This window comes from Lagopus muta, chromosome 5 (genome assembly GCF_023343835.1).
Source record: "Lagopus muta isolate bLagMut1 chromosome 5, bLagMut1 primary, whole genome shotgun sequence".
Taxonomy (NCBI): Eukaryota; Metazoa; Chordata; class Aves; order Galliformes; family Phasianidae; genus Lagopus; species Lagopus muta.
Genome location: NC_064437.1, coordinates 52,688,715 through 52,711,651, shown reverse-complemented (window position 1 = coordinate 52,711,651; position 22,937 = coordinate 52,688,715). Strand labels below are relative to the sequence as shown.

The 22,937-nt window shown below is 51.3% G+C and overlaps 1 protein-coding gene across 10 annotated transcripts in view; it reads right to left on the bottom strand.

Annotated features, from left to right (window-relative positions):
* HPSE2 (heparanase 2 (inactive)) overlaps positions 1-22,937 on the bottom strand; it is an 85,153-nt gene that overhangs the window by 4,714 nt on the left and 57,502 nt on the right. For all 10 annotated transcript variants that reach the window (XM_048945393.1, XM_048945397.1, XM_048945391.1 and 7 more), the window contains 6 exons: positions 19,219-19,392; positions 18,593-18,764; positions 12,088-12,135; positions 6,748-6,841; positions 5,080-5,186; positions 4,469-4,583 (listed from right to left, as the gene is read on the bottom strand). In XM_048945393.1, the coding sequence (XP_048801350.1) occupies positions 4,469-4,583; positions 5,080-5,186; positions 6,748-6,841; positions 12,088-12,135; positions 18,593-18,764; positions 19,219-19,392 (710 nt within the window). The remainder of the gene's footprint in view (positions 1-4,468; positions 4,584-5,079; positions 5,187-6,747; positions 6,842-12,087; positions 12,136-18,592; positions 18,765-19,218; positions 19,393-22,937) is intronic.

The following is a 22,937-nucleotide window of genomic DNA, read 5'->3' as shown; positions in this document are numbered from 1 at the left end:
TCACTCCCTGTGGAGGTCTGTGCATCCTGTTCAAGACGCGGCTGGTCGTTCCTCCAGCAGGACTGGGCTGATGCAGTTCTTAACATCGCCCGTGACCTTGTTGTGCTTCTTGGACAGCTCAAGGCTTTCCTACCCAAATCCCACACAAAGATCTGGCAGCGGCAGCCCCCTGGGCAGCACAGACTTTGCATGGCGCAGCACCAGCACCGAGCCCTGCCTAGAGGTGGCTCTTGCACCCAGCAGTCCTCTGCAGCTGTTGACATCTCTGCCTAGGATTGCATTGCTTTTGCTGTGCTTCTCCTCTTCCTTCCTGCCCCAACGGCTGTGAGTGCATCATCTCACCCCACTCTTTCACAGCTGTGGCCACGATGCCTGCGCTGTGCGCTTATGGGGGCTTGCTTCAGCTTGGTTGCTGGCTGGTCCTGCGGGCTGAATATCTTCTTGTGGTTAGGAAAAGGAAACGAGGTCACGTTTTTCAATGGCTGTCCAGTGAGTCCCAAAGTCCCACGTGGCACTGCCAGGAGAGTTGCTCCATCCCCAGTTACCTGCTAACATGGATGCACACGGCAGCTGGGAGAGCCACAGCCTCACCCACCAGTGCCAGCAGCAGTGCATTCGGGCTCGGCATCAGCTGCTTGTCCCATAGCTCTGGGTCTCCCCAGCAGCACAACCCTCAGAAGTCTGCTGAGCCATTGTGCACTGGCCCTGAGCAGGCGAGCTCCCGCCCCACAAGCAGAGCAGATGGAGCAGCAGTCAGAGTCCTTTTGTCATCACCTCTCCCTAACAGGGTCCAGGCAATGGAGGCGGCAGGAAGGGAGCGGAGCCACAGGATCAGGCAGGTTAGAAACCAAATACAATTTGTTTGCTGTTTTCCCTTCATCTGCTACTTTTCACCATCACACTACTTCCCTCCATTCTGCCAGTAGCTGTGTGCCATGCTGAAGAGCACCTTGCTATCCCCACCACCCCTGCAGCTGGTGGCAGTGGGTGGCTGGGTGCACAGCACATGCATGGCATGGCTCTTCTGTGCATGTGTCCCACAGCCCCAGTGGGTGGGAGCCTGAGCTGCAGGCAGCTCACAGCTTTGATGCCTTTCAAAGTCCAAGCATACGCACTTCAGATACTTTTTTTTTTTATGGAGCACAAAGAGGGAAAGGCCCCTTAACCCAATGTGACAGTGAGCAGAGTGCGAGCGCTTTAAATCTGTCTCCTGGTTTGCAGATAAAAGGAGCCTCAGAGCAGGCTCACAGATAGAATGCAGCCAGGGTGTGGGGAGCAAGGGATGCTGCAGCCCTCAGCATAGCCATGGCTGGAAGAGAAGCAGAGCCCCTCGGAACTGCACCAGGCAGTTCCCATGCAGCTTTGGGTCTTCACATGGCCCAGAATTTCATCCCTCTTTCCAGCAGCCAGAGCCCATGTACCACACAAGCCACTTCTGCTGCATTCTCTCCACTCCCTTCCTCTCCCCATCTGCAGGCATCACTTGCGCCAGAGCCCATACTCCAGTGTGCAGGGCAGATGGGGGTGCCAGACACCCGTGCTGCAGATTTACGGTCACAAAGAACAGCTTCCATGTGTGTGAGCTCTATTGGACCGGCTCCTTCTCCCCACCCTTTGTTGCTCCCCGCATGGGGACACTGTTTCCCACTGCCACATCGCCCCATCAGCAGGGCAGGGATGGGTGCAGGTGGATGGATGCGGCCCCCAACCCTGGATGGGGGTGATTATTGCAGCACAGCGCGAGGCAGGAGAGGCTTGGCTGGGGAGAAGCTGGGACCTTCAGCTGTAAGGAGCAGCGTGGCCGCCAAGGCAGCTCGGCTAACGAGCGCTCAGGGGAATGCAGACGTGCAGCAGGCGGGGAGCCCTGCTCCCAACCCTGGCACCTTGGCCAGGACACGCAGTAACTTTCCCATTGAGTTCCTCAGTGCCTGTGGGCTAAGCAAAGGAGGTGAAAAATTGCTGGCGGCATCCAAGCGTCTGAGTGCAGCCCCACCAGGCGCAGCCCGCCGCACCGCCGTGGTGCTTTCCCAAGGACGCCATCAATTCACACACAATATTACACTGTCTTTTCCTACCACGGCTGAGCAGGCAGCCTCTGCCATTGCTTTGCCCTGTGATCCCTCGAAGCCTTTTCTCACGCCCCCGTATGCTGTTTATTAAACTTAGATGGAGGAAGTTTTAGCACCTAATGCAGGAGAACCTTGTCCCTCACAGCCTTTAGAAGAAGGTTCAAGAGATGCCACAGTTATCAGGAAACCTGAGTTTGGTTTTCAGCTTTGGCCTTTTTGTTGGGTTTGTGTTTCTCTGGCCCTCCCTAGAAGCATACCCAAATTTCTGCACACATAGGTGTAACCTCACAGCACTTCTTTGTGCATTAAGGGGGCAGACATCAGTTCCAAAAATGGATAAAACAGAGGGGACTTCTGTATGGATGAGCATTTCAAAGTTTTGCATGCTCTAGCAGTCTGAAGAGATAGCTCACACTTACCTTGGGGCCTCTGCAATGAAATGAACGTTTTGCACCATTCTGGACTGCTTCAGAGTGATATTAACCAGGATGATGTATTATGTCTACTGCATGCCTAAAAGGAGCAGATAGCTCCTAAATGCCAGATGGGCTTTTCAAAGGCATTGCCCCATGAAGGGTGAATATCAGTGCCGCTTCTCCCCTCACTTCATCTACTCCCTGCTCCCACACACGTATGGATGGGCTCAGATGCATGCAGACAGACTTACGGACAGGAGAAGCTCTGCCTGAAGGGCTTCTCAAGCACATGCCACGCAGTCAAGCCCTGATTGCTTTACGGCTGGCTGCCCCGATCGCTCAAGAAGAAAAAGCACTTCAATGATACTCAACCAAGTTCTCTCAGAAATAACAAGGCATTAAAACACTTGAGAGCAGCTGCATTAAGCTTGGCAGAAGCATTTATATTCCGCAGCCTGAGCACATCCATGCCCAATTCAAGGCACCCAATTTCTCCTGTTTTCTTCCCATTAGTTGCAAGAGAAGCCCATTTCTGCAGGTCTGCCATTGGGTGAAGGCTCAGGTGTGGTCTGAAGGCTCACAGCATGGCCCACAGCAGCATCACCCCACTGCAGAGAGCTGTGCACTGACCTTTCTATTCCTGTACACAGCAATGTCTCCAGTGCATGGCCCTGGCTGTGCACATTCCCTGGCCCCATGCAGACAGCGTATGCCAGGTCTTACCAGGTCCCTTGTGCCACTCGCTGCGCCGTGCCACAAGGGCAGCACCAAAGTGAGCAGGACCAGCAGCAAACTGCCACACTCACTCAGGCAACAGCACAGCCTTCTCTCAACAGCCTCTGCCTTGTGCCCATCCCACCTGCAGAAAAGTCTTTGTGACAGCAGCCAGCAAGTGTGTTGGGTTTCACGGCGCGGTGACCCCGCACGGGTCCATCCAGACACTTTCATCCCCCTGATAGCTCCCACGGGAAAATAGCAGTCACTGTACTGCCATGTGGGTCACAGTCTGATCTCCACAAGCTTTTTTATGCTCACATCTTTGAAGTCCCGTACTAATTTGCACCTGCTCGTGGCTCTTTTAAAGCGCACAAGCAACGCTGGTGCTTGTGCAGGACTGTGTTACCGGGACGTGAGCAGCAGATCAGCTCTGGAGCACATGGGAGAGCAAGGAAGAGGCCACAAGAGGCATGGTGTCTGATTTAGTTGGAAAATTATAACAGCAGTAATTTGAATAACTTAATTGTCTTTATCAGCTCAGGGCATATTCCCCAAACTCTCCCCTGGTGTTGCCCTGAAGAAACCCTGTAAACTCCTTCTTGGGGTGAGCAGAGCACCCAGCCGCCCTGTCTGCTTCTCCACTTACAAGGTGAGGGATTTACTAGGCCAAAGGGAAGATAGAACAGATCAGATGGAAAGGAAACCTGCTACTTTTAAAGAGATTTTGCATACTCTTTCTTTATTCTCACACTGTGTGGGAAGACCCAGCCATCCGGGAGGGGTTTTGGAGAGCAAGGAATGATGCAGGGCGTCACTGAGAACCACCAGGTCTCAGCTGGAAATGGGACTGCAGCACAACCTTGCCCTGGAATGCCCCCCTGTAGTCACTGGCATTGCTGCTGTGGCACTGGCCTCCCTGCCATGCTCCCAACCTCTGGGCACTGGAAGAAGTTCCAGCCACAGCAACAAAGCTCTCCCATCTGCTTCCAACATGCCGCATTTGACATTAACTAATGTCTCCTATTAACACTGAATGAAACAGATCTGGAAAAATTCATTTGCAAGCAGAGTTCAAACAGGCCACAAGGAGAGGTGGATTCTCAGCTGTGTCCTGGATATTTCTGTGGCGAAGCCAAGCATCTGCAAGAGGGGTCAGGGATAAAGGCAGCACATAATTCTGGGTGCAGGGAAGAGAAAAACCAGATCCCCCCTAAAACCTGGCTGTGAGAAGGGTGCATCTCTGCGATTGGCCCCGGGCAGACCTACCGGCAGGGGGTTGAAGTTCTGGTCCACCAGGTGGTTGTGGCCATGGTCAAGGAAGGAGTGCCGCACCACTACATCAATGCCTTGGCTGGCCAGCAAGCCCAATGTATTCAGCCACCTGTGTCGAGGAGACAGGGTTAGGCCACTGTAGGGACCCGAGCTTGTCTGTGCTCCCACCCATTGTGCTGTCATCAGCAAACTAAGCCAGCCCCAGCCCACGTGTCCTGGGCATGTTCCTATGCCTGCCCCTAGAGCAAGGAAAACCTTCCTTGATCCTTTGTGATCACAGTTAGCTCTGAAGATTGCAACAGGATCTATGTGCTACTGAGCTGTGCCATTGGACAAGCCCGAGGATCCAGCAATAGCTGTGGTTTCTAAGAAGGGCGGAATATGGTTTCCAGACTTGGACCTTGTGCTCTGAAGAGCTTCAGTTGCCCAGAAAGGGATGCAAGGAGTGAATGCATGCAAGGGTACATGGCTGCAGAATGGGGAAAGGGCGGCGAGGCTGTGGGGTGCAAGCCCCAACCCCAGAGCTGGGGTGCATAGAGGAGCGCTGTGCACAGAGCCTGTGGCAGTGGTGGCAGTGCCCTCGTGCCAGGAGCTGTGTCACTCACAGGAACCCGGCCGCATAGGAATCGGAGAGGTTGTTCATGCCTCCAGCAGAGGTAGCACCGACGCCTTCCAGCCAAATCTTCTTGCCCGGTGTGTACGTGTTCACAACCTGCACAGGGAACAACACACATCAAATGCAGCACCACTCTCCTGTTCCCACAGGGCAGGTGCAATTTGCATGTCTCTGACATGTAATGGCTGTGTTCGGTATAGAGACTGTGGCAGGGGCAACCTGGCGGCTTGCAGTGGGAGGAGAAATAACTGCCACTGTGGGAGCAACATGGGACGGGGCAGCCACAGCTGGGCACTGAAGCATCAGGGGCTCCAGATACACGGGCACCACACAATGAATCCTCTCCTCTTCAGCAATCCCGCTTCTCCAGGCCAGGCTATGAGCTCCTGCAGCCAGATGTCTGCAAGCTCCACAGCCCAGGAGCACGCTGCACAGCCTGATGGATCCTGCCCCATTAGTGAGGAACACTGGAATGTGCTGGATGGACTGGGATCCCTCAAAGCTGTTAAATACGCCAGCTCTGGGCTGCCTCCCACTCACAGCCTGTGAGAGTCGACATCCCTGACTGAAGCCCCAGAGGTGTTGGCATCCTGCCTGTAATTATCTAAGCCCGCCACCTTCCCCAGTCAGAGAGGAAGCAATAAAACAGGGAAGTGGACAAGCCCAGCTGCTCTAATCAGCCCCGGCAGGATGCACGGACTCAAAGCCAAGCTGGAGGCTATTAGCACCCAGCATTGTGCTTTTGCTCAGCCACACTGGCATTCCCAGGAGAGCTCTTCCCACTCCCCAGACCCAATAGAGGGCAGCTCCTCACTGCTGTGGGTCTGGGGCTGGATGGGAACCAGGACCCCCCAGGGCTGCACCATGTCTCCACCTTGCTGCCCATGGCTTTCCTGGCCATCCCATGACCATCCCCAGCAGTGAGACGTGTCACCAGTTTAGTGCAAGCAGGGTAGGATTGTGCCCCATGCTTGTCCCTGTGCCCAACTCATGCTCCCTGCCAAAAGTGGGTTACTCATGCATGGGGATGGTCCCTGGGTTGTGCAGGACAACACAGCAAGCAGCTCCCATCCTCTGGTTTTGCTGTGCCGACCCACGTGTCCCCTTTCCTGGGGCCTCTTTGAGTTGTTTGCTCATCCTACAGTTTCTTCTTGCAGGAATTACAGCAGCGAGACATCGTGGTGACTGATACAGTAAGAAAACCTTGACAAGACAGGCAAATGGACAGTCCTCTCACTCCAAAACACTTTGCTCTTATTAGATGTTCATCCTTTGTTGCAGGATTGGCAGCTGAGCTGCCCATAGCCCCAGTCCCTGTGGCAGCTGAACCAGGGGACCCCCAAAGTTCCCATTTCTTACACAGTGGCTGCAGCCTGGAGCTGTCCTGTGGGCAGCAGGGATGGAGTGGCTCACTGCATGCCGCACTGTCCAGAGCAAATCACAAATCACCCTGGAATTGTAATAGACACCTAGGGCTGGCCAGGTTGCTACCCCATCTCCTCCTCCATCCCCAGGGTGGAGATACCATCCCTCCACTCCACCCTGCAAGCTAGGGATTGCTGCACCAGCCCCACACCTTGAGCAGTGCCCAGCCCAGGCACTGAGCTGCAGTACTGTGGGCACAGTGCCCACTAACCCTTGCAGACTGTGCACTCACTTTCTGGATTTTCCTGATCTGGTCGGACAGTGTGTCTAGCAGGCGTGTTTTCAGGAAGTCGGTCACTTTGGCCACTCGGCCATCGATGTAGTAACTGCAAGGAAAACAAGATGACAAGAATGAAACTACTGGCATTAGTTCTGCCCCTGTCCGTGTCCTTCTGTCCCACTGCTGTCTCACACCAAGAAGCCTTTTTCCCTCCAGGAGAGGACCTCTGCAGAGGTGCTGTGTCCTCTCCTACATCCCTCGTCCTGCTAACACAGGAGTGCCTGCTGCCCTGGACATGGCACTGAGCATTTCCCATCCAGGGGATTCCTGCTCTCCATGTGCTCGCTTCAATGAAACATGGTTATAGTGCTGCCAATCAGAATCCGAATCATCTGCATCCAGGTGTGGGAGGAAGGCTTTGAAATGCCTGAGTGCTGGCTCCTGGTTCCAGGACATAAGGTGAAGCAATCCATCTTTGGGGTGCAAACATCCTGAATTGGAGTTGGTCCCAAACATCTTGTCCGGAAGGAGTGATCAGTGCTGGCACCCTTCACACAGCAGCCATAGGTGAGGCAATGCAGAGGGGCAGGAGGTCTCAGGATGGGAGCACAAATCCTATAGCACCTACATCTGTCCCTTTGGGTCCCTCCCAGGCATGCTGGGCTGCTGCACTGGGGGTTCTGGGAGCTGCCCTCCAACCTTTGTCATTGGTGCTGGAAAAATGGCAGGGAAAGAGGCTCCCTCAGTACTTGAAACGTGGAGATGTGGATAAGAAGAGCGCAGCAGGGCTTTTTGGTAATGCACGGGATTGGAGGATGCTGTTACAGACACATACATATGTACCAGGGATTGCATACTCCACTTGTCTTGGGGTGTGAAAAAAAGGCAGCTTCACCTTCCCAGAAGTATCAGCTCCTTTACAGGTGTGGTTTCTCTATGAGAAGCATCTCATCCAGAGTAAGGCCCCATGTGCACTGGGCAGCCCATTGCTGAGTGTCTTTCTGAGACTGAGTCTAGCAAACGAGAAAGGCAGCAGTGACGTCTCCTTGCAGGGATGTTGTTAGCAAAGTGAGCAGCCAGCAGCTGTGGGGGAGCCTCCCCACATGGGTACAGAGGTGCACATGAGGGCAGGAGCCTCCCCAAAGGATGCTGCAGCTTGAATCAGGCTTGGCCAGGACACGCAGAACACGTGCAACATGCATGAACGCTCAGAGAGGATTTTAGCTTCTCAATGCTCCAACTCACTGATCAGGTAACGGGGTAAGCGTGCTTGGAGCTGTGCAGGGCTGCAGGGGAAGGCGAGCAGCCAGCACTGCCTGGCCCAGAACGGAGATGAATTACAGACTCAACTTGCAGATGCCCTGAACATGAAGGGTCTCCTCTGCAAATCCTCTCCCAGGTGTGAATTTCCAGCTTTGTCCCCCAAAAAACTCAGCATCATGCCAGCCAGACTCTGGATTCACTCCAACCCTCTGTAATAGGGGGAAGTAGGAAAGAGGCATTTTGGCACATCTGTGCTGACAGTATGGTGCTAAGGGCAGAAAGTTGCTCAGGGAGGGGGACTTGGGAAGTGTTTGACGTTGTTCAAATCAACCCTTATACAACACAGAACCGCTGGCTGCTGTGAGGACAGCAGGCCTGTGAGCAGCAGGCAGTGAGGGGGTTTACAGAGATTACTTTTTAAGACAAAATTACAAAGCAGCAGACTCTGGGGATGGCAGATGTTTGGATTTTAGTACAGCACTTAAGAACTGAACAGAAATGATTTTTGGCCTGCTGTGGCAAAAAAAAAAACCACCATCACCTGGGCTGAAAACTGGCTGCAAGGCCATAAAAGGAAGGTTGTATGAGGTGGAAGAAGATGAAGTTAAAGACCTCAGCCTACAGCAGAGGACAAGATATCCGCTCTAACCAGGAGCAGCTCTGGGGCACAGCCACCACCAGGGACACTTCACACCTGCACTAACAACCTGGAGAACTAGGGGATGGCACAGGAATGAATAAACCTGCTGCTTCGGTCTCAGGACATCTTGCTGATAGCTCATACCCCACGGCTTTGGGTATTCAAGCAGAGCCTGAAGACAATTCCATTATTTCTCTAAGGCTGGCAGAGATCTATTCTCAGGCACCAAGAGGTACATTCAACACCCAAAAGTGGTCAAGAGGGAAAATGGCATCAGCTGCACAAGAGCTGTGAACCAAGGCCAAAGGGATGGGCTGGAGCTTCACCAGCTAGGCTGAGGTCTCTGAAGCCCTGGAACAAACTGAGCAGCACCAACACAGCCTGGTGGGTGGGTGCTGGCAATGGTGTGGCACCAGGGTTGGCCCCAGAGACCACAAGGATGCAGGGCACGTGGGTTCCCATAGCATAGGAGGCCACCAACCTGACTGCTGCCCCAGTTGACTGCTGTCAGCCCAGCACACCTCAGTCCTGTCACCTCTGGGATCACACTGCCTGCCTCACTTTTCTCTGGAAAGATCCACAACTTGCTGCGTGGGACCATGAGCATCACACTGGGTTTAATGAAGGCAGTGCACTGGCTCCTGGGCAGCTGGTTTCATTTACCTCCTTTCATTTTAAAGAGGAACCTTTGCCCCTATTATCTGACCTCTTCTTCTGTTGCAGTTAATTACATTAAAGCCCACTTCCCAAAGCTCAGGAATTTCCGGATCTACTTTGTTGCCTGCTGCTACAGGGAGAGTCTGCTAGGAATTAGGGCACCAGCCTGCTGGGGACGTGAATGGGTCCAGCCTCACTGCCAGCATCACTCCAACTGCTACCAAATGGAGACATCCTCTGCTGACACAGGCAGCCCTGTGCTCTGCCTCTGTCCCATATGCCGAGGCCAGAGAGATGTCATCCAAACTCAGCTCTGCAAAGCACTTTAAGCAGCATCCCATGTGTGTCTGTGTGCATGACATCCCCGGTTTGCCACATGGTATGAGTGACTTTCCATATTGGAAGGTAGCATCATATTCTCCAAAGACTTGAAGGGATAGATGTCCATGACTTTGAAGATGCAAACATTTACTTGCCTTGCAAATAAATGAGTTTGTGGGCTGCAAAGACAGCCTTGCACAAGGATTTGCCCATTAGATTTGCCAAACTTTGAGGTCTGCACAGCACTTCAGGTGGAAAACCAGCCATACAGTGACACACAGAAAGGGGACCAGGGCATGGGCACAGGTTAGGGAGACAGTGAATCTTCAATGTATGCAAGACACCAAGCTTTGGAGCAGAGCCAAAAGGAGATGTGGTTGTGGGAAGGGTTCTGAACTGTGGAAATCCACATTCAAAGACTGACTGGATCCACAATAAACTGAGCATTTGCTCCTAACCAAACCATAAACTAAATTACACAAGAAATGCCAAAACTCTGCGAGCCTCTGTCAGTCCTAATTGCCACACCCTCTGCTAGTGGAAATTCCCTAAACGTTTCTGAGCCATTCACACATCCCTCTGCAGCAACACATTACTTCTGAAGAGGGAGGCACACACGCTGAGTTACATATGTAAGTGAAACCATACTAAGAAAGACTGGCAAGCCTTCTTATTTACACCCTGTGTCACTTCTCAGATGTATTTCAGAGAAGAAATGGTCATGTGTTTTCACAGAGGATAGGGATCTCTGCAATGTATTCCCTTCTCAATTCCCCTTCTGGATAGAGTGCAACCTTTTCAAAGGAGTAACAGATTTGACAAATTTATAACCAATATCCCAGGAGAACATTAGGGTTTGGAACAGAAAGGCTCATAGTTGCCGTTAGAGAGCAGTTCGGTTTCCTGCTAATAATTTTCTTCTTGGATACAAAGGAGCTTGTTTTGTTTTGTTTTGCTGTTTGGAGCAGAGGGATGAGACACTGTTTTGACATTTACTCATAAACAGTACAGAAGCCCAGATTGGAGCTGTGGCTATTGTCAGTCCTCACAAAAGCAGACGGGTGCAACCCTCCCAAGCTGGAAGCCCAGGCAGGGGGAGCAGTGGCTCCCGTACCTACCTGGGTGGGAAGTGCTCAGCAAGTGACATCCCAGCCACGCTGCCTACCTGTAGGGAGCTGTAACCCCACCTGCCTGCAGCACCTGGTCCCAAAAGGAAGGATCCCTGAGCCACAGCTCCCTGCATAAAGGCTGGCTGCTTCTTCCTGCAGTGCATCCAAGGGCTTGGCCCAGCCATCAAGCCCTGTTTCAGCAAGCGAATTCCTGGGCTAAGTAAATGCGATCAGCACATCGTGTAATCATGAAAAGCAAACTCCCAGCTGAGGCATAGATCATCATTGCACAGCATGAGTCTGTAAGTAACACAAATCCCACTCCAAACACTCTGCTACCCCACTGCCCTGCTTGCACAGAGCTGCTGCCTCAGGGAAGCCTCAGGAGTCAGGTAGCAGAGCAGCACGGCAAGGCACGTGGCTCCCCAGAAATGGGACTTGCTGGGTGCCAGCCAGGGCTGCTGCCATAAACCACTCTCAGATGCAGACAGTTGCTTCTGCAGGAGGCTCTGAGGTTAACACACCAACACAGAGCCCCTGGGCTTACTTGCAGGAAAACCTCACGTCTTAAAAGCCACTGAGCTCTTTTTAAGTGTAGGTCTCCAGGTGGGCTTTACAAAAGGAGCTGGGATCTGCAGGAGAGGAACAAATGTCCCCATAACCTGGCCAGTATACCTCAAAGAGATTGTGGATGCCCCATCCCTGGAGGCATTCAAGGCCAGGCTGGATGTGGCTGTGGGCAGCCTGGTCTAGTGGTTGGCAACCCTGCACGTAGCAGGGGGGTTGAAACTTGATGATCAATGTGATCTTTTTCAACCCAGGCCATTCTATGATGATTCTATGAAGTGCCAGGAGGGGATCAGCAGCACTGACAGGTGATGGGATGCTCTGAATGGGAGGGGATGAGATGGCATGCTCCACTCCAGCAAAGTAGCCTGAGCTGCCTTGAAGACCCAGTGCTAAGCTCAAATTAGGACAGAAGCCCAGCCAGGACCTGAGACCCCAGCTTCACTGCTCAAGACACCAGAGCAAATGCAGTTTTTCAGGATGCAGGGAGGTTTCATCCTGCTGCTTCCAAAGGTGCATGCCATCAGCCTAGCTTTGGGCCAGCTGCAATGGGGCTTGGTTTCCAGTGGGCAGGCATGTTTTTAGCCTCTGTCTCAGCTTCCGGGGTGAAACATGCCCACTTCTGCTGCAGAAGAAGGGGCAATGCCTTGTTTTCCTATTTAAAGGACAAGAACAGCAGATGTGGCTCCTACTATTTGTCCCTTTCCACATCCAGCCAGCCCATTCATTTTGCTCTGGACACCGTCAGATCACTCCAGTTAGTGTAGGAAAGCAGAAGGAATGGTGAATACCTACTGTTGCCAGGTAACAGCATCCACTGTGCTGCCAGCCACTTTCATGAACCTACAGGAAACAGAGGAAGAAATCATGTCAGTCCAAACTTGTCACAGATGTCCATAAGGAAGGGGAAATCCTAAAACAACCTACATCACAGGATACCAAGGATGGTCACTTTTGAAGGTTAGAATGCATACAGGCAACAGGAACCACTGGTTTGGTCAAGAGAACACAACAGTGCTCTGTGGTGCATGGATATCCAAGAGCCCAGGGGTGCACGGATATCCTCGCTGCCCAAGGAGCTGCATGCCCTGCAGCCCTGACTGCCCCCGTCTGGCCTGCAACCAAGGGTGGGAGAGAAAGGAGAAGGTTTATGGGGAGAGAAGGGACATTTGATCAGGCCAGTTGGCAAGGGGGGGAGAAACAGCCAGCAAGCTTTGCAGCACACAAGCCTCTAATCAGGTCTGAAAAAAAGAGCAGCAAACTTCAGCCTAAATATAGCTCGGAAACAATCATTCTAACTTTAAATTAATGACGATAGTCAATTATAGACTGGGACGAAAGGGCATCTGGACCCTGTGAAGCATAAGAGGACACTGGCAAAGGCAGAGGTAATAAATCCCTGCGGACAGGAGGGAAGAGACACAATTAGAAATGGAAAAACAATAACGTGCTGTAATAGCACTGATGCGTCCCCGCTCCTCCTGCCCAGCAGTGCAGAGGCTGTCAGTTCCCAGGCTTGCTCTCCAGCAGCGCTCTGTGTCCCCATGAGGGGCAGCAGAGCAGTGGCTTTGGGGCCGGCTCCTCCTTGGCCATCCAGGGCAGCAGGACAGAGCAAGAAGTACAAATCCTGCACCACTCATGCAGGGCACCTGGCTCAACGGTGCTGTCACTCAGTCACAAAGGGCACCTGCTGAGGATGCTCCTCTGCAGAACTCATTGCTCACACCATGCCTGCAGTATCACTGCCAGCACACCCCAGTCCTTGTGCGGGGACTGAAAGCAAAACCCCACAATCTCCAGCATCCCTAGAGTGGCAGAAGCAGTGCCTCTGACTGCTCTGTCTCCTTAGGAAACTAACAGACCTCTTTGTTTTCCTTTTCTGTCCCCAGGAGAGTGAAATACATTGACTAGTTCTACTCATTTTCAAATTTTTCTATTAAAGATACATAACCACCCCATTTTGCTTTCTGCGTCTATTTTTTCTTTCCACCTTTAAATGGAGATTTGTTGCAAGTCACAGATCACAATTTCCTCTGTTAAATCTCTGAGTCTTGATGGTGAAGCTGCGCATGGAGCGCATTGGATAACTCAAGCTCTGGGAACCTGGATCAGCTCAATAGCCAGCAAGTGGTACTGCAAGAGCCAGAGATGAAAGCCTAGTGCAGGTGGAGACCCAGCGGTGCACAGGTATCCGAATATTCACAGCTTAGGAATGCAGATGTTATTAATCCTTTATTCCTGAAGCACCTGTGCTGCTCAAACCCTGGATTCCAAGGCCGGTGAAGAACCATGCAGACCTGCAGTCCGACCAGAGCTGGCACATGTCTGTCTGGGATTTCCTGGGCTATGCGATGTGCACATGTGCAGCACCACGCAGGCAGAGCAAACCAGAGGCTTCCGGCATGGATCAGATCCCTGCACATGTGCCGTGCAGATGCTCCGTGCTGGTGCAGTAAATCTGCCATTTCCTTACACTGGGCTCTGCGAACAACACTGAACTCTGAGATGCACATGCACTGAGTCACCTCTAGGAGCCGCGGGACAAGCTCAGCCTGCTTAGGGCAACATCCCATAATTCGGGCGGCAGCCCCAGCCACTGCAGCATCCCTGGCTGGGCTTCCACGTGGCAGAAACCTCTGCACATCCTCAGAATCAGATGAGGCAGAACCTCCAGGTGGGAGAGAATACATCTCCTGTCCTGATTCAATCCCCCCCAGTCATGGAGCACCCACTGCGACCTTACGCAAATTGCTCCCATGGCTAATTAGCTTCCAAGTATGTTATTTCTCATCTGAATGTGTCTGTCTTCAGCCTCCAGCCACTGGAACTTCCTAGGTTTATTCCTGATACATTAAAGAGCCATTTGCATTTGGAAATCTCCTTCCCATGAAGGTAATTGCTGATTGTCAACCTTGAAATAAAATATAAAAAAAAAAAAAACAAATTAAAAAGTGATCCTGTAGCAAAGAATGCAGCTGCAGAAGGGAGACAAATGACCACCTCACAGCCTCCCAGTGGTTTAGCACTGTTTGACTCCCAGAGCTGGACTTCACAACCATGTGTTGCTCCATCTGGTACACCCTGGTGAACTATGCAAGCCAACTGCACCATAGCTTTGCTACCAGAAGAGCTGGCTCTTGAAAGCTGGGGCAACGGCCGGGCTCTGAAGGACAGCACACTCCTATCTATGTGGACTTTTCTGCCTCACCACCTTTCTTAGAAGTCAAATGGGGTCAGCACCCATTCCGTGGCTCCAGCTAGAGCAGCCTACTCCATCTCTGCTCACGTGGAAGGCATTGCATACCTCTGCACATCTCTGTAGCATTCTTGGTTCTATTACATCTTTTCTGAGATGAAACGACTGAGATTGTAGATAGCAATCAGGATGAAGGCACACCATGTACCCATACAACACTATCATCTCATCTATGTCTTTTCTTACTCGCTTTGTTCTCCCTGTACAGGTGATGGTGATTTCAGCTTTTCAGCCATCCAGATCCGGTTTCAGTTACAAAGACTGTCTTAACTCTTTCCTCTTGAAAGAGTAATAGATGGACCTTTGCTTGTACCTTAGATCTTCGCTCCTGCTATAAAACCAGCTGCAAAATGCCCGATCGCATTCTTCACATCCTGTTTCAATGTATTTATGAATGCATTTCAATGTATTTATGAATGCATGTCCACAGGCTTAATGGCACATGAACGTGAGTTTACGCTGCAGTATCCTTCCCTTTGCATCATTAGTTATTTGTCTTGTGGCTTCATTTTTTCCACAGAATTCTTGCTCTGGACCCATGCAGTATCCTGATTCAGCCTGTGCCACCCCCCCCAAGAGATGCAGCACGTGAGAGATGGCTCTTGGGACCAGCAGACTCCACAGGATCAGGACACTGAGCCACCTTCTGCCATCCTTGTTGCCAGCAGTCCTGGGGACCACCTGGGCAAAAGATTATTACGTTTTGTTCTGACGGCATGAGCCTTAACATATGTTAGCACCCTAATAGCTTTCCCTCATGTTTCTTCTCTTCCAGCACTGAATATATGATTCAGTGATACATTAACCTCGTGTCTGATTCCTGATCTACTGTTAAAGTCTTTGTTAAATCTTTGTTAACTCCTTAGAATCCTACTTGTTTTTGTTTTTTTTTCCCCCAGGCAAATTCTGAGCAGTCCTGGGATTCCCATACCCACAGACGCAGTAGGTATCTAAGGTGGCCTGCTCTCTGACAGCTCAGGCTGCATGAATAGTCTAATTAACACCTCATCAAACTCAACTGTGAGTCCTGTCTGGAGAAATTCCCTCTTGCACCTGTGCACTCACATGTCCCCATTCCCCATTTGTTGCCTCCTGTGCAGCAGGGATTGCAGAGCAAATCCCTGTGGCAGTGGTCTGCTCTGTGGGGCAGCCCCAGGTGGCACTCACGTGCCCTGTGCCATTTCCCCGTGCAAGGTCTTTGCATCCCAGCAGTGAAGGGTGTGCTGTCGTCACTGAGTAGGGCAAAGCTTGGTGCAGAGAGCAAGGCACTGTTCATGCTAACACTGCCATCACTGCAGGACAAGGTTTAGACATAAAGAATAAGTTTGGTGTGGTTGCTAGAAATTAAAGTTTAAGAGTAGACTGCAATGTTTGGAATACAGGACATGCAACTGGGAATTGTGATTTTACGTAATGCTTCACACTGAGAAGATTTTCTCTGAGCATCTCCCCGCTCAGATAACTCGGGGCTTTCCCTGGAGAGTGCGTAATGTCAGCTTCTGTTTTCTTCTACTGTTGAAAATCATTCCCTGCTCTCTCTGAGCTCTCCTTTCCTTCTTCAGCTCATTTCCATCATTTATCTCACCAAAATTCACTTGTACGCTCTGTGTAATATGAACTTCTTTCCTCTCAGACCAAGCCAGCCGTTCTGCCTTCTGTGCTGGGCTGTCTCATCTCTCCTCTCCAACCTTAATGGCCACACCACAACCTCCAATTTAGTATCTCTTCCAACCAGCTTGACTTCTGCTGTTCATCACATTTTTTTAAATGAGAGCAAAACTTTGTACCTCTCGTATATCAGAACTATGGACTGCATGTACGTGATCTGCTCTGCAGCCTTCATCCAAGCACTGCACAGACCACTCGTGGTGCTCCAACAAGGTGGGCAGAGGGCTTGCCATTGAAAGCACCTCCCGAAATTTCTTCTGCTTGTTGGCTTTTGTGGGGTTCATCTGGGATCTCCAGAGGCAAGCTTTGGCTGTGATGGCTGCAGGTACAGCCCATGGACCAGCGCTGTGATGCTCCTGCAGAAGGCAGACAGTTCTCAGTAGCACAAACCGAGAGCACTGAAGAGACCTCAGGGAGCTGCTGGGAATAAAGCTCATGCTGTCAGCTTAGGCACTGGGTTTTATTTGTTTGTCCTTTTGCAATTCTGCTTCCAAATACTGCAAATAAGCGTTTAACTCTTTGTCTTCATTTAATCCAACTTATTTCTTGTCTTTAAGCCTTGCTTGGTAATACTATGGTCTTTATGGAGAGAAACTGCTGGTTCTTTCCCACAGAACCTCTGGCTGCAAGGCTGGACACATGGACTGCTCACCATGAACTTCAGGCACTGGGTATGGAGTGCAGTACACAAGGCTCAGCCACAGGGGCAGGGATGGCAATGAAGTAACAGTACATATCTTGGAGAACAGACATGCCCCTTGCAGCTCTTTCTGGTCAGCCTGGTGGACTGGAGAGCCCCCACCACTCTTCATACCTCATTCCCTTTCATTCAAAGATGGATTTCCACCACCTTTCCCACCACGCTGTACACTACAGCCCCACTCCTGGGTCACACATCAGCTAACATGTGGCTCTGGAGCCAAGAGACCCCCGACCATGCTGCTGCCATCTCCTTCCCCAGGACCCTGCAGCGACATGCAGAGGGCAAACATAGCAGCAAGACTTCCCCTTGTCTGAGAGCTCCTTGGCTCCTGTCCCTCTTGTTTTCCTTTCTCAGCCTGCTCCGCCTGGCAGTAATAGAGCTCCTGCTGCTCAAGGCTACTACAGCACATTGCAGCTCCCTGAGCCACTCTCACTGTGCTGAGCAAGCCCTGGGGCTGCAGTGCCCACCTGGCATCAGCACAGATGCAGCCATGGTGCCCAGAAGGGGCTGCTCCCTGGCTGCCAGCAACGTTTAGGATGCTGGCCTCGCAGCTGGGTCAACCAGCTTTATGGGCTCTGTGTGCTGCTGCAGCAGAGCTGAGAATCTGGCCCTCACTCCCTGCCTGCTTCACCGGGGACCACATCAGTGTGCTGTTTATTGTTTCTGCCAGATCATTCATGCAGATGTTAATGAATGTGAGACCCAGCTTTGCTCCCAGCAGAGTCCCTTCCACACCTCCCCCTGTCCAGCCCTCTGCGCTGGAGTTTCTGTTTACAGTCCTGCAGGGAATTTCCCCGCTGCTGGATGGTCTTCGAGCCCCCACGGTCCCAATTCTTGCTGCCAGCAGGCTCCCACACCTCCCTGGTTCCTGTAGCTGGCCAATGTCACCTCCAGCTGTTCAAGTCCCTCACTGTCGCCATTCCTTCCCCACACTCCTCTCTTCAGCCTCCTCAAACTCCAGCCAGACCTGCCTGTTCTGCTATCCATCGGTTTAAGAATATGCCAGCAGATCCACCCCAGCATCGCTGTCCTTTCCTGAGTGCCATTTTTACCTAAAGAGATGAAAAAGAAACCAAGAAGCTGAAGCCAGAGTGTCAATATAACCAATGGAAGTCACAGTGGCGTGACTGTGGGATGTATTGGTGGAAAAGCATCATAGCACTGAACGGTGCCAGCTACAGTGTGACAGGCAAAACCTTCTTCAAGGGACAGCAGGAAGGGAGGAAAGGGCATTTCCCAGACAGGTCATGAACTCTGCTGGTGAAAGGGATCTGAATCTCAGTACCACAAGCAGAAAAACTGTTTGTGTAACTTGGTCAGAATCAATGTGAGCAATCATGAGCAAAAATGCTTTGACAATGGCTGAGTGCCATACATTATCCTCTGCACTGTAATTCTTGTCCTGGCCAGGATGCAGCAGTGATGAAGGGCACTTACCAGCTTTCCTTCTGCATGGATAGAGAAAGCACAGCGAGAAGCAGCTAACAAACAGAAGGAGCAAAGTGGTGCCAGGACCCACCTCCCGGCCTCAAAACCTGTAGCTGTGCAGCAGCCTCTAACTGCATCCCTGAATCCCAGCGGGATGAGCACCTCAGTCTTCCTGTAACTGGGAAACACTGGAAGCACTTGGGGAATGGCAGTTGGCCCAGCCCAAACAAAACAGTATCACTTACCCTTCCAAGAGAGCCATGACATTCTTCCTGGGTCTCCCAATGTTCGGTCCATAGAGGTTTGCTCTGGAATAGGTACGGATGAGCTGCAGCAGGCTCCTCAGCTGAATGTAGTCCTTCCCCAGCTGGCTGCCGTTCACTGAGCGGCCAATCAAGGTCCGGTAGTTATTGGGCTCTGGGAAAATAAGAACAGATGGGCAAGGCTTGCTAGCTCTGCTCTTCTATCTCCTCTTCTGGAGAGAGCTCACATACTGTCACACAGCTCCTCAGATCAGTCAGCAGCACAGAGCTGCTGAGCAGTGGATGTGGGCTGTGACCACTCTCCTTTGCCAGTTGAACAGAGGCTGTGGGCCTTCTCCTTCAGAGTGAGCCCCTATGGCTTGAGCTGGGTGAGGACCTGCGATAATTTCTATCATCCTCCTGTGCCCAGGGGATGCCTGCTTCCCGCGCTGCAGCTGCTGTGCAGGTCCATGCAGCTGCTGCTCTGCCCACCCCAGGACCAGCCATGCCCCACAGCAGCACTTCAAATCCCTCTGGACATACATCCAAGTGTCCTGGTACTCACAGACATTCTCTTCCCAAAGAGAACACCGCTCGGCATTCCCAGGTCTCCCTGTTCCCACACTCACCATTGCCCAGCTCCCAGGAGATGTTGTATTTCTTGCTGGCACTGTACTTCAGCAGGCTGAGTGCATTGGAGCTGTTCCAAGAGTTATTGGGATTTCGGCGCAGAGCATTCAGTGCAAAGATCAGGTGAAGGCCAGAGCAGTCAGCAAAGTTATAGAGTTTGTCTAGAGACCTGGCTGGGAAGAAACAAAACACAGCTTGTAATTCAAATGAAAGCCAGTTCCAGGGAGGTTCAAATGATCCTGCTGTCCATCAGACCTCAGCTCCTGTGTGGATGAACTGGGGTCAGGTGCCACCCCTGTGACATCTGTAACTGCAGAAGCGCACCTGACCTTTGAAACTGGGATAGGATTCCAGGCATGGGCTAAACTCCTTCCAGCATGGAACTTGGACGCTCTCCACTGCTGTGTCGAAGCTAAGGGCAGCGTTACCAGAGACGAGAGGCTTTATAATGTCTCTTTTCATCTGCTCCTGGCAAGGAAATATCAGCTTCTCCTGAGCTCATCCCACCTGGCACTGCTTCTGGGGCAGCGCCGGGGAGGAGAGGAGCTGCAGAAGGAACCACCGGGTCAGGGTCACCTCCTGCACACTGTGACAGCACCATGGGTATTCCTCTTGGGCCCTGGGGTCATCGTTGGCTCTGGTCCCACCCTTATCCTCAGGCTTCCCAGAGAGCTGAGAGCTGTGGAGCCCCAGGGATGGGGAGGCTGAGGGCAGGCTGGGGACTATGGAGCAGTGAGTCCTGGAGACATCTTAGGCAAGCAACCATGCTGCTTGGCAGCACTCACACAGCGTAGGGAGATGATCAAAAGCCACAGCAATGTGTCAAGAACAAACCATGCTGAAGTCTTCACCTGACAGAACAATAGCACCACTGCAGGTCTTATACCTTGATGATTTTTAAGGCTTTTGACATGACTGCATATCAAGTTCTCTCTGGCAAGCAAGGTGACCGTGCTGCAAGAGGAGATGCGTACATTGAGAACCGCTATCGGTAATGTTCAATGGAAGAAACCAAAGGGTGCAGGCAGCCTGCCCTGAATCTTCTTACACTTTGCCAGTAAAGAAGAGCACCTCAGAGCTGCTCGGGCATTAAGGTGCTGCTGTGCACCTCCATGGCCAGCAGAGCTGAAGAGGATAGCGAGGAGACATGGCATGTGGCAGTGTTGTGCCACTGCTGTGCCACACTACATGCACGTGGCACGAGAAAGCACTGTGACCTGTCCTGGTCCCTGAGAGCCACAGCAAATGTGGAGCTGCCCCTGAGGTCTGAGGAGAATAAACTTATTTTTAAAGCACTGCATTAGGAGGCTCACAGAACTCAGCTGAGTTGTTGCTTATTAGATTGCAGCAAAGGCATGGGAAGACAAAAGGAAAAATGTAGAAAAGAAATTGCTAATCCTCGTGTAGGCTTTTTTTTTTTTTTGTAATGCTTCTAGTTGTTTAAGTGAAAAGTAGCTGAGTTAGATTAACCTAATGCATTCATCCCACTGGCTCAGGCACATTAGCTGGTTTTCTGGATGCTTAGTGGATTAGAGACAGATACAGTTACTTAATACCCATTTACTTCAGACCTCCGGGCAAAAAGCTGCGCTTGAAATGACATTTCTATGAAGGGAATAACATAGACAACCGCATGACAACAGGAAGACAGCCGAAAGGTGTCACCTGCAGCTCCCCTGATAGAAATGAAATCTTTTCACCAGTGCAAAACAGCCATAGTTCTTAAATGCTACAGGAGGGATTTTGTTTCTATTCAGAAGTCTCCTCAGAGGGCTGGGAATTGATTTTCCATGCATCGACCGGAGGAAACAAGCCGCCTGCTCACCCCAGCTCAGGCCCTGCCACTGTGAAATTCTATTTTCCCCACGACACTTACTCTGTTTCTGTGAGCCTGCATACAGAGGTACCTCATGCATTTCATGCTCTGCCACGACTTTCCAAGCTAGAAACCACCATGGGATGGTAGGGAAGGGAACCACCAACCCTAACAGGAGACCCTAACAGACTCGATGCTCAGCTGGCACCAGCTGCCCACCCACTGTGCTCATCTGACGCCTCTATTGTAATCAGCGTTGAGGTGGGAAGAGCTCAGCCACAGGTCACTAAACCACAGTGCAAAGCATATTGTGAAGACCCTGAGCAATGTCCAGCCCTTCATAAGTACAAACGGCCCGAAGAAATCGCTATAAATATTTTACTGCCACGACTAGGGATGGCCACATTACTTCTGAATAATGAGAACATGAAGAATCGCAGTATTATTAACAGCTGGCTAAAACTCACTTTGAATTCTGGATAATTGCACCATTTTTTCTTCATCGAACACAGAAAATCTTCCAGGAATTTAACCTTTCCCCAGCTAACAGATCATTAGGCAAGGCTTTCGCAAAGCTTTTCAATAGACAAAGCCATTGTCATACCAGAATGAATCTTAATAGAGCAGAACTGGATTTATACGATGCTCTCGCTGCCCCTTTTCCCCCTCCACCCACTGCAGGCACACATACTCAGAGAGGGAATAAAGCAAATAAAAGAAACCCATCTACGTTAGCATTAAAAAAAAAAAAAAAAAAAAAGCAATAAAGCACCAACTTTAGGGCATATAGGTGCAAAAACCAAGGCAGAGGACCCAGTTAGCTGTCAGTGGAGCCTTCCTCTGAAAGCTCACACTGGCCCTAGCACTAGCAGAATTTAAAGGCTGTTTGGATCTTGTTGATTCTTTACATCCTTGCTTTTGAAGGGCTGGACACATCTAAAGGGCTAAAACCAAGGCACGACCAGGTACAGTGGGTGATGATCTGCTCACATTCCAGCTGCTTGCACGGATCTCTCACCCTGCACAGAGGGAGACAGATGACTTCAGAATGCAGAGATGTGTCTGTGTGGCCACAAATGGTGGTGGGGCTCATGGGGCAAGTATGTCCTGTGGGATTGTTTTCTTTTTATGCTGGGCTGAATTTTAACATTCTCTGAAAGACGGATGGCACTTAACTCAGCAGCCTGCCAACACAAAATCTGAGGCACATTAAGACATCTCTGGCAGTTCAAAATAATTGCAAAGAGTTTCCAGTCGTCATTATTGAGTTAAACGTTATACTAGAGGCTTTTTAGAGAACACAGCCTGGACTGCCATTTGGTTAGAGGGACAGCTCAACAATCTCTGGGTTTGAAAGCCTTCCACGTTTTTTATTCAGCTTCAGGAATCCTGCTTTGGCAGGGCGAGCCTGGAAACCCGCGTGCATGCCGAGCGGGAGCTGGAGCCTGGGTGGTGGGGCACAGCACGGCATGTGGGGGCAAATGCACAGCAGATGAAGCCTTCTGTTTGTAAAGCAAATAAATGCAGTTCTAGGAATAATGTTTTCAGCTAATTGTGGGGATTGCTTGATTCAGCTTTGCCCGTAAATTCTGCCTGAAGCATCCCTGGAGCTCCTCGTGCCAGGATTCCCTGCCCCTAGAGCATCCCACAGGAGATAGCAGAGGGAAGGGGTTGGGAAAGAGCTGGCAAAGAGCAAACAGAAGGCCAAAGACAGCTCTGCAGAGGGGGTGCAGAAAGAGCAGAACAGAGTGTTCAGGGAGGAGATGAGTAAGGCGGCTGGGGAAGGCGATGAATGGAAAAAGAAAGGTATTCCCACAGCCAAAGGAACAAGTGGGCACACGGAAAATTCACAAGCTGCCACCGCTGTCAGCTGAATCCCATTTGCACTGTCTCTTTCAGGCT